Source organism: Aphis gossypii, chromosome 1, assembly GCF_020184175.1.
Source record: "Aphis gossypii isolate Hap1 chromosome 1, ASM2018417v2, whole genome shotgun sequence".
In the NCBI taxonomy this organism is placed as follows: domain Eukaryota; kingdom Metazoa; phylum Arthropoda; class Insecta; order Hemiptera; family Aphididae; genus Aphis; species Aphis gossypii.
In genome coordinates this window covers 86556075-86569991 of record NC_065530.1, presented here as the reverse complement: position 1 = coordinate 86569991, position 13917 = coordinate 86556075, and the positions used below count along the sequence as shown (strand labels likewise).

The 13917-nt window shown below is 24.0% G+C and overlaps 1 protein-coding gene across 4 annotated transcripts in view; it reads left to right on the top strand.

Annotated features, from left to right (window-relative positions):
* LOC114131920 (rap guanine nucleotide exchange factor 4) overlaps positions 1-13917 on the top strand; it is a 208322-nt gene that overhangs the window by 46544 nt on the left and 147861 nt on the right. Inside the window, exon 1 of one of the 4 annotated variants that reach the window (XM_027997274.2) lies at positions 150-312. The exons of the other annotated variants lie outside the window; for them this stretch is intronic. Within the exon in view, the coding sequence (XP_027853075.2) occupies positions 309-312 (4 nt within the window). The 5' untranslated portion in view covers positions 150-308. Of the gene's footprint in view, positions 1-149; positions 313-13917 lie in introns of those variants that run through there. 4 annotated transcript variants of the gene reach the window in all.

The window sequence follows — 13917 nt, the reverse complement described above, 5'->3', positions numbered from 1 at the left end:
TGACTACTTTATATTCTACGTCAATTTAATCTAAAAACAATACACTGCAGCATGACCAGTTCCTAATTTAAGGCCCCGTATTCGTCCAATAAACACTGTTTACACGCGGATAATATTTATTAGTCATGCGTAAATATTTGTGAACAAATAGTATCTCGAGGCGTGTATAGAGATAAACTATGGTTCCGTTTAAGATAACAAATTTTTATTCTGGTAAATCATAAATGTTTTGCACTAGTTAATTTGTGTTTTGTGATTTAAGACGCGAATTATCTACTGATACATCGGTTTAATTCCATTGCTATTTAATGAGTAAGTAAATTAATTAATTAATGAAAGTGTCTTATCGTTTTAATATGCCTAAGGATATATAATCTTATTACAACTTTGAATACGTATTTGTGACTTTAGACTTATTATTTTCAACAACAATAATCACGTTTTTAATGTAATCACTAATAAGTAATACTGAAGTTTCAAGTTATTTTTCGTTAAACTCTTAACTAAATACTACAAATTTAAATAAAATTACATTTTATTATAATATACTGTTTTGTTATGCAATGTTAAATTATTTTTAACTATTTTTGCTTGTATTAACTATAAGGTTATTTATTTATACTAAATCAATTTATAAATTTTGATTTTTTTAACCAGATATTTATTAGCTTGTTAAAGATTTTCAATTTACTATTTAATTATATTGCTAAATAATAATATGAGGCTCAAGACTTTGTAGTTTAAACCCAAACAATTTATTCGAGGTATGGATGTTTAATGTACTAGGGTGCTCAAAACAAAATAAAAAAAACTTGGAGAAATGTTTGGTTGTTAATAATCATTATTATCAATCGTAATGTACGTAAAGTTTAGTTAAAACCGAAAAAAAAAATTAAATAGTAAATCAAACTTGTATTGACGCGACCACACGTGATGTGGTTATAGATTTATGAATCAGGTGCATGAGACATGATACCTGATAGCTAGATACCATAAGAAGTCGCATTTCTCCGATATTAACAAAATAATTTGCCTTCTCCAAAATTTTGATAATATTTTCACATTTTTTATTGTATTTAATTATTAATACCCCTACAAGAAAATTTTTAATTTTTATTTTAACTTATATAAAATAAAAAAAAATTCAGATTTCGGGTTTTGGATTTCGGATTAATTGGAATGTCTTATTAATTAAACCTAAATAAATTCGTAATTAAAGCTTTAAATTTGGGTGAGAATACTTACAGTATACTACCATGTATTATATACATGAGTTATATACGTATTAAAATATCGTTTTTGCGCACTATGTCAAAATATAATGTCGTTAGGTACGAAGGTTTCTTCCCAAGAGCTATGACGACGACGACGATCTCGATGTCATCACTATATATACCCACTTATGGTACCGGTATAGCCTAATTGAACCCGTGGGGACGTCCCACACCTGCCACCAGGTGGAAAGTGTGTGTGCGTGTGTGCGTTATGGTTAGGGATGTTCACTCGAGTACGCGGTAGAGAGGTAAACTGTTCTATGTATTATTATTATTATTATATACACGCAGGCCGATGAGTTATGGCGATCCGTTGACCGTGACCATGGTAGTAGTAACTATAGTATAGTAGTCATATGTGTGTGTGTTTGTGTGTGAAAATATTGGATTAAGTCCGACTATCTTGTCTAAAGCCATCAATCACGTGGTTGCCTCATGTTGGTTCTGCTTACGCGTCAAACTTTTTTTACAAACGAGAAGCGGTTAAACGATAGGTACCACAAGTGCGTCCCGTAGACATCTTCTATTTGTTATATAAACATTTTTGCGTAAGTATATGTATACATATATACAACGCTAGTCGTGCATCGTCGGTGGTAACATGTAGGGTAATACATTGTGTGATCCATCAAGCATGCTTAGCACATTTTTTTTAAATAATACGTTTAAATATTGATTTTTGGAGTTTTTAAGTGTACCTATATTTTAAAATACTTAAGTTTTTCTAAGTCATTTATAAGATGTGTCCGGTAGTGAAACGAATTTTTTGTTTTAAAATGAGCAAACCACTTATTTTTACTGTAAAAAGCATACAATAGGTATGCATTGAACTGATATTCGCTCAGAATCATTTTTTGAGTGTAGTGATTTATCATTTCTTATGAATTAAAAAAAAAAAAGTATATCAAATGGCTTGCAGAATCAATTGCAAAGAAAGACGATTTTTCAACAATTGCCTTGTATATCCTTTTAATGTGTAGTATTTTTTTTTTTTTTTTTGATCCTGATCAAAGCGACTCGGGAAAACTTTTATTCGGTTTCTCTTCACTTTGTTGGGTATACCACTATAGCAAAAAAGCACACGTACAGATTTTTTTCATACTAAAAATTGAACATATTATAATGGTTATAATGCTAAAAAAGCATGTCTTTATACTCTTAGTGCGGTTTTTGACAAAAATAAAAATATATTACAAAATCACCATTAAAAGTTCTACAGTACAATTTTGATTGTTTGATTTAAATTTTGAAATTATATGGAATAACCGAGGTCTGTTCATAATTGATATTACAAAATAAAAAAAAATGAATCGTTATGTTCAATTATTAGTATTAATTATTATATACTGATTCACCAGTGCATACACATCTACTAGATTAATAGTTTTAAAAGTTCCGATTAGAAAACAAATCAATTCAAGAAAAAAAATTGTATAATCGTTTTCCTATAATATGTGCACGATTATTGTTAAGTAAGGTAACCACGTTAGCCTAATCACCCTTTATGTGTGTATACGATGTATGAGTATATAACGTGTAAGTATGTGTATTTATATTAAAATCTGCTATTGTATTCAAACAATGCAATAGGCAGACATTTTGAAAAAGAGTATAAAATATAGTAATGGGAAGTGCCTTAATTTATCTTCATTCAATTTTTTTCTTAAGATTCAATGAACATAAGGGAAATCAAAAAGAAAAGATTATAATAGAATTGAATGATAATAAAATATAGTCTTTTATTTATAGAGTTAATTCGAAGTTAAAAAGTATCGTACTATAAATGAGTACTATGAAAGAAAATTAAGTAAATAATATATTAAAATTTCTTTATACATTTTATATATTTTTTATGTTTAGTACTGAAGAAAGAGAATCAGTTTTACTTACTAAATTATAACATTAACGGTTTGTTTAATTTGTTGAATTTTTAAATGCATTGTACTGCTAATACCATTTTGTTATTTCACTCATAAGCTCGCACTGATTACTATTATAAGAAAATATTAGTTAAAGCATATTGAGTTAGAGTAAACAATAAAATGCATAATATAACAGAATACATTATTTATATCTATATATTAAATGAATTAAAAATGTTAAATTAACATTACAAATGAATCATGTTTTAAATGCATTTATTTATGATCTTCAGAGAATTATTCTATAATAAAATATAAATATATATATGCATATTAAATTCTTTTTTTTTTTTATTTTTTTTTTTTACATATAATATACCATAGGTATTGTATGACTATATTATACATAAATACGATTAGTTGCAGTTTAATAGATTTTATCACTCTGATCATATTTTTGTTGAATAATTTAGTAGGTATATAAAATACGTAAACGTATATGCGTTTATGTTTTAGTAATATTGTAGTGCTATATTTTTTTTCCCCCGGTGAAGCCTTCCATCAAAGGTATATATATATATATAAATATATTGTGATATAAATCCTCAACAGAATATGATATTTCAATTTAGTGATTTTGGTGCATAAATTATATATTATAATATATTATATATACAGTGAACACATAATAGTGAATAGCTTTGAATACCAAGGTGGTTGTCCTTTATATTGGATTGATATGCATGTGACTGCAAATCGAAGATTAAAGGACCGGATGTGATATAATACTTTTTTATATGCCATAATCCAACGTTCGGCAGTACTCTTTCGTACGTTCTATATTTAATAATTATAATTTATAATATATGAATAGAAAAATAAAATATTTTTATTTGACGTAATAAGTTATAACTGTATATACATTATTATACTCATAATATAAAATGATTCATACCTGTTTCCGGTCCGGCCAATAAATTGTTTAACAATTAAAATATTTAAAATTGTTGTGATTTTTGTTTTTAGAACTACCTATAATAAATGGAAAACACCATTTTGTACCTAAATATTTTTAAAATTAAATAAATATTACTAGAATATTATTAAAAGTATTTAAGTAGTTATTTTATCTATGTTCTAAGTTTGTGAAAAAAAATATTTTATTTAATACCTAGTATTTTATTACAAAATAATAATAAATAATATTTATTCATTATTCTTTAAGTTAATAAAAACACGCCAAGATGCTCATTTTCTGTGTATTGTATTTTTTTTGATATGTATTATATACGATTAAAATACTGATATCTCCACTGTCTTCGTTTATCAAATTGGGCTAATAAAATAGTAGGACATAAAAAGTTAATATTTTAAATATCAAACTTTATAGAAGAATTAAAAAGAACCTTTTTTTCTCGATCAATAATAGTTAATAATCAATTGATTATTTCAATTAGGACGTTCTAAAAGTATATTATGGCTATTGTAATATATTGTTTTTAGTTTGCCATAGACTCAAGCAATAACAACATTTTGTCTTTAGTCATTTTTTTCTGAACGTCAAACATATTAAACCTACTTGTATTTCAGTGATCTGTTCTTTATGTATATTTCTTCTAATGCTGAAACTATTATAAGTACTAAATTACCTATATTACTATATATAAATTTTAAAATGTTAAATACTATACTTATTGTACATCAATACTCTAGGTAATAATATGCTATTATAAATTTGATCTAAAGATAATTCATAAAACTAGTTTTAAAACAAAATAACACTATGTACCTAACATTTAAGCCTAATTTTTATCATAAACTCATAAATAACTGCATTCTAACGTGAAAGTTGAAATTTACAGCATTATTTAAAAAAATAAGAGTCATCTAAAAATTAATTTTATAATAATTATAATTCTCAAAGATAAGATACAATTCTTAGTATAAGAGCATTTATTATTCAATGATATCAAAATAGTATTAAGTATAGCATCCATATTTACCATAATATATTATTTTATATTATTATGTTATGCTCTCGTATCGTAGTGCACAAAGTACAAACAATAACATATTCCAATTGTTCATATTTTGCTATGTGTTCTTAAGTTATCGTAAATCGTATACTAAATATAACTCGCTATTCAGAGCATATTAAAGTTATTTATAATTTATTATGATTTTAATTGAAGGCGCACCACTGAAGTTATGCAATAGCAGATGACATTATTAATTAACTGGTGGGCGTATATAGCTTATTGAATTGTATTTGTATCGTAATTAACATTTTCAAAAGGGTAACGAGTGCGGTTTCGTATCAAAATCACATTAAATGCGCAACGTTTTACTTAATAATTTCATTTTGTGTATTATATCATAGGACCATTATATGATTGTAACGTAATAGCATTAAAATAAATCTTAAGCCATATAATATGGGATCATTTACTGTATTAGACTATATAACAATTATATAGTAATTTCGATCGGTAAAACCACGACGAACATTCTTGACTAAACTAGTAATGTAGATAATTTTCTTGTTAGTATCAAAAGTTTAGCTATTTGAAATTAATTAAGTTACAAGACATTTATTAGAAACAGTCAAATACATATAAATACATAATAAATAAAAAAAAATATATGTACGCATAAAAATATCTGTATTTCCACAATATTCAATTTTGAAGATATTATTAGCACATTTAAGTAACCATTTTTGGCTAAAAAGTAACTATTAGATATACTATTTTATTGTATATGATTTAAAGCTATGTATTTGTATTGACGAACATTATATTTGCACAATAAATGTATATTATTTAAACGGTTTCGATTTTTTTTTTTAATTTTTATCACACTGTGATATACGCACTCAAATTGCTATTTCGATAAATTTATACAATCGTTTAGTTTTGGAAGATCTAATTAAATTCAATTAATTAAAGATTGCAATCAATTAATTGGTTTTAAACTCACGAGTATTTTACTATATACTCATACTCTACACTACGAATATTTATATTGAGCTTTTTCCGTTGTACCCATAATGGTTTTTTAATTATAAAAGTTTTGTAGTTAAAAATTAAATTACATTAAGACATTTAAAATTTTAATGCACTCGCTGTTTTTTATTTAAAAATATAAAATAAATTGTTTTTACGTTTTATATGAGGTTTTATTTAAAAGTGTATTGATGACAGTGTATATAAATGTCATAACATGCATTGCAAAAATAACTTAATGAATTACTAAGGAAAAGATTGCTGTATATGTATTTAGTTACTTTAAAATTAAATTTTTACTTTAATATTAATATTTATTTTTATAGATTAACATATTATTTTTTTCAAAAATGCATTTTAATATTTTAAATAAATATCATTATAACTGCTATGTGGAATCAATAATTTATAAGTTTGGAATATAATATTATGGTGAAACAAAACAAGTAGATTTTAAATAAATAAAAATAAATAATATTTCTTGGAATAATTTAAAAAATATATATTGTATATTATATTTTTCTTACCAACACAAATATAATGCGTTTCTAAATATAAATATATGATAAATAGATGATTTAAAAATTCGATAATTATTGATCTACAATTTTTGGTTTTTTTACTTTTTATATTTCTCCAGATGTATATTTTTATTTTCTGTATTTGGTGATGACCACATGGTAAATCACAGTAGATTCAATTGGTTTTATAGTCCTCTGGGAGATCAATGTGTATTATTTCAGTTCACAGAAATATGGCTGCCAATAAAAGATTGGGGCATGAAAGAAAATTACGATTAGGTCAGACGTACGAAAACCGATGCCTCCTAATACACAACGATTTCTTTTTCTTCCGGATGATCTCCTTCATAGTTCAGATTGTCCATATTCCCAATGGGTTTATTTTATTTGTCTGAAGATGCGTCATACGTTTAGGATTTTTGTCATCATATCCACTATGAATCAAAGTTTATTACAGGGGAATTATATGTAATAATCCACCTTTGTGGTCAAAAATACAATCAAAATTTCAAGTTAAACATTTACTATTCATTTACCTAGATTTAAAGAGGAACGAACAATGATTTTACACTAAAGAAAAATACGTTAAATTGTAATATGATTAAATACTATTAATAACATATATTTATATAATCCAGTAGTAATTAAATCTTAAAGATCATTAGTAATGTATTAATTAAATTTATTAACTTCAGCTATTTAATTAACTATTGTTTTAGAAACGAGAATTAAATTAAAATTATGTTTTTATTTCTATCAATTTAAGTAAAAAATTGTATTTTAATTATTGAAAATAAAATTTAATTTTTATAAATAAATAAATACATTATGTGTATTAAGTATATTATACTCAGTGATGGATATGGCTCATAATTATTATGTGTAGGACCTACACACTGTAGGTACTTAAAAAAAAAAGAGGTATCGTTTTCTTGATTATTATTATTATATTGATTATCTACTTATATTCTAATACTCAATATAATTTTATTTTTGAGATTTTATATTATTTGCATGGGTAGTGTATTAATCCTGTTAATAGTTTAAATTTAACGGCATGGCGCTAAAATATAAACCACTTGCAATTTTAAATCATTTAAACCAGTAATTTAAGTTTACAAACCTTATAAATTAAAGATATATAAACACGTAAGACAATTTTTCTCCCCCCCCCCCAAAAAAAAAAAAAAAAAAAATAAATACCTGTAATATTATAACATAGAATGCATCTATTTAAAACTGCAATATCTATCTAGTTTAATATTATAAAATATATTTATCATCGCATCTGTGTACCTTTATTGCCTACATGTTACGCCGTGTAACAATTTTTGTGAATAAATAATAAATATCGTGACTGTTTTCAAGAATCGTAATAATATGCTTCCTAGTATGCTGAAATGTAATAGATCACTCGATAAATCGATAGCTGTTGATTTACACACAAAAAATGTGAAAGTTTTTAATAAAATGAACAATAACAATAATTCCTATTATTACTAATTTATTTATACTGTTGATTATATTATTGCAATTCACCATGAATAATGGTAGGTATCGCTTTAGTTACTAGGTAGGTATTTATTATATTATTTTTGTAATATTTTTAAATTTAATATTTTGTATTAAAAATTATTTCAAATTATATTTATTAAATTATGGTAAATTATGGACGTATCTATAACTACATAATATAACGCTATTGTTTTTGTAGTTATACTCTTCTGCGAGCAATGATTTTATTTTTTTACATGTGAATTATTGTATTCTTATAATCTTTAGTTGGTTTAAAAGCAGTTGCTATATTTTTTTCTATATAAATAATGTCTAGTAAGACAAAATAGTTGATCAATATCTAATTTTATCATGTATATATAGCAATAATATATTCTTAATTGCTAATTAAACTGTAATAATTATTGATTTGTTGTAATTTAAATTCAAAATGGTGATTTTATCAACATACACTAAACATAATTGATAATTATTATTTAATATAGTATTTCCAGATTTTCAATGCATTGATGAATGTCAATAAACATAAGTTTCAGTCATCTCAAAACACATCGGTTATTGTGTTCATAAAGCCATAATATATGTAGTATATATACATAATATAATAATAGTAATAAAAAATTGTTATACTTGATGAATAAAACGTTATTAGTGTCGTAATTAATGAGTATAATAGTAAAATTTGACATAACAAAGTGGAAAAATTCACTTACGTATATTTTACATAAACTGTTTTATTATTACTTGTTAACTATTATCATTATATGTAATATGTATAGGTGTAAAAACGAAAAGATATCATGCAATATTAAATATTGATAATACATTCTAATCATTCTTTGAATATAATTTTTGTCCGTTGAAATGAACTATGCTTTCTATAAAAGCTACCTCTGTTTTGATGCTGTCATAGATAATAATTTCACCTAGTTTTATAATATTTTTTTTTTTGATAAACCCTAGAATTTTTATCCAAAATTACCGAGATGTAAGCGTTTAGTAAATATCGCTTATGCTGAATATACATTAAAATGTCTTTATATTCGCTGAAACAGCTGAAAAATTGTAATAAACTACCGTATGAATTTTGGTACTATAAATCAAATTTTTTCCTTGGCCAAAGCTTCGAAACGTAAAAAAAAATGCGTTCAACATCAAATTGATTATGATGAATATATTATGTTTTATAATAGTTGATATATATAACCATAATAAAAATTGTAATTAATTAAAACACTTTGACACTACAGATTATGGAATATTTAAATGTAAATTTTTATTAATATTCTTCTTTATTATTTTTAAATATTATTGTTTAATATTTTATGTAATGTATTTCATAGTTGAGTATAATGACTATTAGTATAATTATAGGTACATAATTTTATGAAAATCTAATAATAAATTTACATTAACGTGCTTTTGAATGTGTGTTTATTTTAATAGCGAATACATAATGTATGGTCAAAATATAATTGATTTAGGTGATTTAGGTTTTTGTATAATATTATATTTTGAATTATATTATTATTTGAATATTCGTTGACCGTTTTGACTACTGTTCAAACAACTGATAACGGTTTATGTAGGATGGTGAACTGTTTCTACATACCCAAAAACGATCAATTAAAAAATAAAACATTTTTTTTTTTTTTATGTTGATTATTTGTAAAACATCAGTTGGACCTAATAATATATGTAGAAACACTATTATTTCAGTATTGTATAAAAATGAAAGGGGTTATATTATTAATTTTAGTGGTTTTTGGTGACAGAATCTGTCACATTATTATTATTATTTACCAGACATAAATAAAATGTAAAAAAAATTGAATATGTTTTTTCAGTGAATTATGTCAGTGATCATTTTAGTCAATCGGTTAAAGTCAAAATATCTATAATTCACTGATTAATCCATTGAATAAATTTAATGTTACCGATAAATATACATAATTCTACGCACTTAATAAATTTAATAATAACAAGCCTATAATAACAGCTCCTGTGTATTCTGTAATTAACCGGTGATCCATAGTATTCGAATTATAAAATGCAATTTTACAACGTTGCATCTGTATTAGACAGGAATAATTAATCCTGCTGAAACCCCCTCACCTTTTAAAGGATTTTAATAATAATATTATAGTGTATGAAAACTATGCTTGATAAATGTTATATTTATACTTCAAACAATTAACAAACATTTAGGAGTTATATTAGTCGACACATTATGATTTTGTTTTTATAATTAAATTATATTTTTTAACATTATAATATAATTGTGTATTATTATATCCATGATAAAAAAAAAAAAACTCTTTTTAAACTTTCCGTTATTTTTAACCCGATTGAATCAATTAACACCACAAAACATTCTTTGTTGAAGATGTGATTGGAAATACTGCTACGTTTTATTGTACACTATATTTATTATTATCATAATATTATAGGTACATATTTATCAGTATGATTATTTTTTTTATGCATTTTAAAATAATTTTATTCGAACAACGTTAATAGCTTGTTTAATGAATTAAGTTATTATTTTTTAACTAGAAATTTAAAATATATATTATGTTATATTTTATTGTTATGTATTATATAAATGAAAAAAAATTGATATTTATGTCTTCAATACTTTGAAAACTAAATTTTAAAATTATTTATCGACTAATATTATATTAACTTCGTAGAAACTCAATTTTTAATATAAATTGGATAGTTGGGATTTTTAATTTTGGAAAACTGAAGATTTAAAGCAATTTATTGATCAAGTAAAAATAAAATATTCATAACAAAATAAAATAAATACATTTATCGTTATTATACGTAATATATGTAATTAATAATCACCCTAATTTATAAACTACGATTAACTAAGATATATTGCATATTATTATGCAATTTTAGTATAATTAATTGTAGTTATTAATAAAATATTTGTTTTTTTAATATCAATAATATTATTTGTTTGCTTTAACATTATAAAATATTTTCAAACTAGTAGCTAAATTAGATAAGTTTAATAAATTTATTTTTAAATGTTAATAATTATATTTATCTGGTATGTACATTTTATATTTTCATACTTAATTATTTCATAATTTGTATTAGTAATTAGTACCTACATTAAAAGTTTTGAAATTTTTAATATGTATTGAAAAAAAAAACACTCAAACTACGAATATTTATTTTATTTATTTATAATTAAAAAAAAAAAAATTGAAATCCATCAATTATTAAAAATACAATATTGTTGTGAAACATTTACAATTTTTTTTTTTTTCAATATTTATTAATGGTATATGTATCACTTATTTTGAGCGTAGGAGCCATTCGTTAATCAGAAATATACAGTCATTTACATAGTCGGTGGAGCTCAACATTATTTGCCCATGGAAATGCTGTCAAACAAAAGATGCCCTCTTCTCTTTATCTACTCTCCCCTCACGTGTAAATTATGTATATGCTTAAGAGATGGAGAGGGTTGATGCTTCAGTAGGTATAAACGCATGGATGATAAACTGGAAACACTGCAGCGCAATATGTACGCATATCTTGTACAATCTGACTTTTCTCTTGCTTCCGGAATAATAATAAGCGCGTGCTAGCAAAGTATTGCCATGTACACTTTTGTTGTTTGCAATTGAAAAAAAAAAAGCGTGATACATATCATACTGAAGTACTGTCTACACATTTCGTATACTTACAGCATTGTGTTGATGTTTAAATCCTTCGAAACGTTTGTAAGGAATATGTTTACACCTAATAAGCATATTTTGCGGTACCAGATTTTTTTTTCTTGATTATAGTACATTGATGTCCAACCTGTTGACCGCGAAGTCATTCCATGTTTCTCCATACAAATTTATAAAATTAATATCAACTCGCTATCGTGCACTACCCAAAAGTGTATGATGATCAAACTAAATAATTATAATTTGTATAATATTTTTGTCAAACAATTCCCTATGTATAATCTATAATTTTAGTCCTTATAGCTAATAAAATAAGAAAAACGAGTTTAGTATAGTTTTCTGGTATAGAACATTGTGTTTATTCATATTTTTTTTTTATATTTGGTAACGACGCACCCGAAGATAATTAACTTAAGTGTCCCACCTAAGCGAAATGGTTATGCATTACTGAATCTAGATCATATAATTTTAGAATATCAGGTCTTAGAATAATAACGTCTTAGATAATTATGCTTTTGAATACATATCTAAGTTAATATACTAGAACAGTTCATAATAACAATAATAGAAATATACAATACACACAAATTAATAAATTTTTTCGTAAATTAAAAATACATTTTTATAAAAAATGTTTTAGTATAAATCATGTATTTTTTTTATCGGCTATAAAAGTAATAAATACTATGGTTGACAAATTTTATAATTATATATTTTGTTTTATGTACAATTACTACTAAGAAAACATTTTTTTCTTTTTTGGTAAATATTATGTATATTAATTATATTAAGTTAAAAACTCTTTGATTATGAGATGGAAAAAGCACACTAGTTAAACTCCGTTGTCAGATGATAATGAATTAATAATAATGTATAGCGTTTTCTATTTTTTTCAACTTAAAATTAAATTTCTCTTTTATGGTTTTTCAGAAATCACCATTATATCTTCGTGTTTCCGATTTTCAGTCAAATTGTGTTAATAAATGTTAATTATGTTTTTAACGAATTAAATTAACATACTAATTAAATGTTAACTTATATTTTACACTAATAATAAAATAAATATTATAACTTATAATACCTAGAATATCATCAAGTGTATACTACACATACACACGAATGATACATATTTTATGAGGTGGGTCCATTAAAATAAAATAAGTATATTTATCTTTAAAAAATCAAAATTAGTTATACAACTCCTACTTGGAAACCGATACAAATATTATTATATTATATTTTTATAACTTGATAAATATTTAATTAATTTTTCAACATTATTTTTTGAGGTTGTTGCATTAATTTAGATATATATATTATATGGGTAATGTAAGTATATATTGATATTTTGTCCATTTTTTAATAGCATTATATATAAATTAATAAAATAAATATATTTTTATCGGTCTGACAACATGTTGGTATTTTAAACTAACAGTTTAATGAAAACACGTGTTTGGAATGTTATACAGTTTAATATTATACAAGAACGATGAGCATGTTAGCAAATAAACTAAATTTATTCAAATGGGTTCATTACAAACTATGAATTTATTGCAATTCTCATTATAAACAGGACGGAAATGATGAGTCATGGAGTTTTGGTAGTGGATAATAACTTTAGGAATTATGCATATTATATATGCCGTTAACACTCAGTCTACAGTAATCGCTTATGATAACAACATTGTAGTTGTCGTAATCCTTTCAGTTACCAAAAGTTAATTTGTTTATGAATTCGGATGCATTAGTATTTAAAATAAACATATGATATTAGAGTTTTTCTTTAATTTTCCTTTAAAAGCATTTTATGTTATATTTTAGATTCTGAGCGGATCTATGAATGTTTTGGGTTTATAGTGACATGTGTTTTTTAATTTTCTTTTTCTGAAGATAGTTTTTACAGTAGAAGAATTATTTTATCATCAGTTTCAAGAGTGGTTTCTAGTAAAAAAAAATAGATTTAGTAAAGTTGGGTAAAAGTTTCAAAACGGTAAAATGGCAATAATTACAAAAAAACTAGTTGTTGTCGAAAAAAAAAA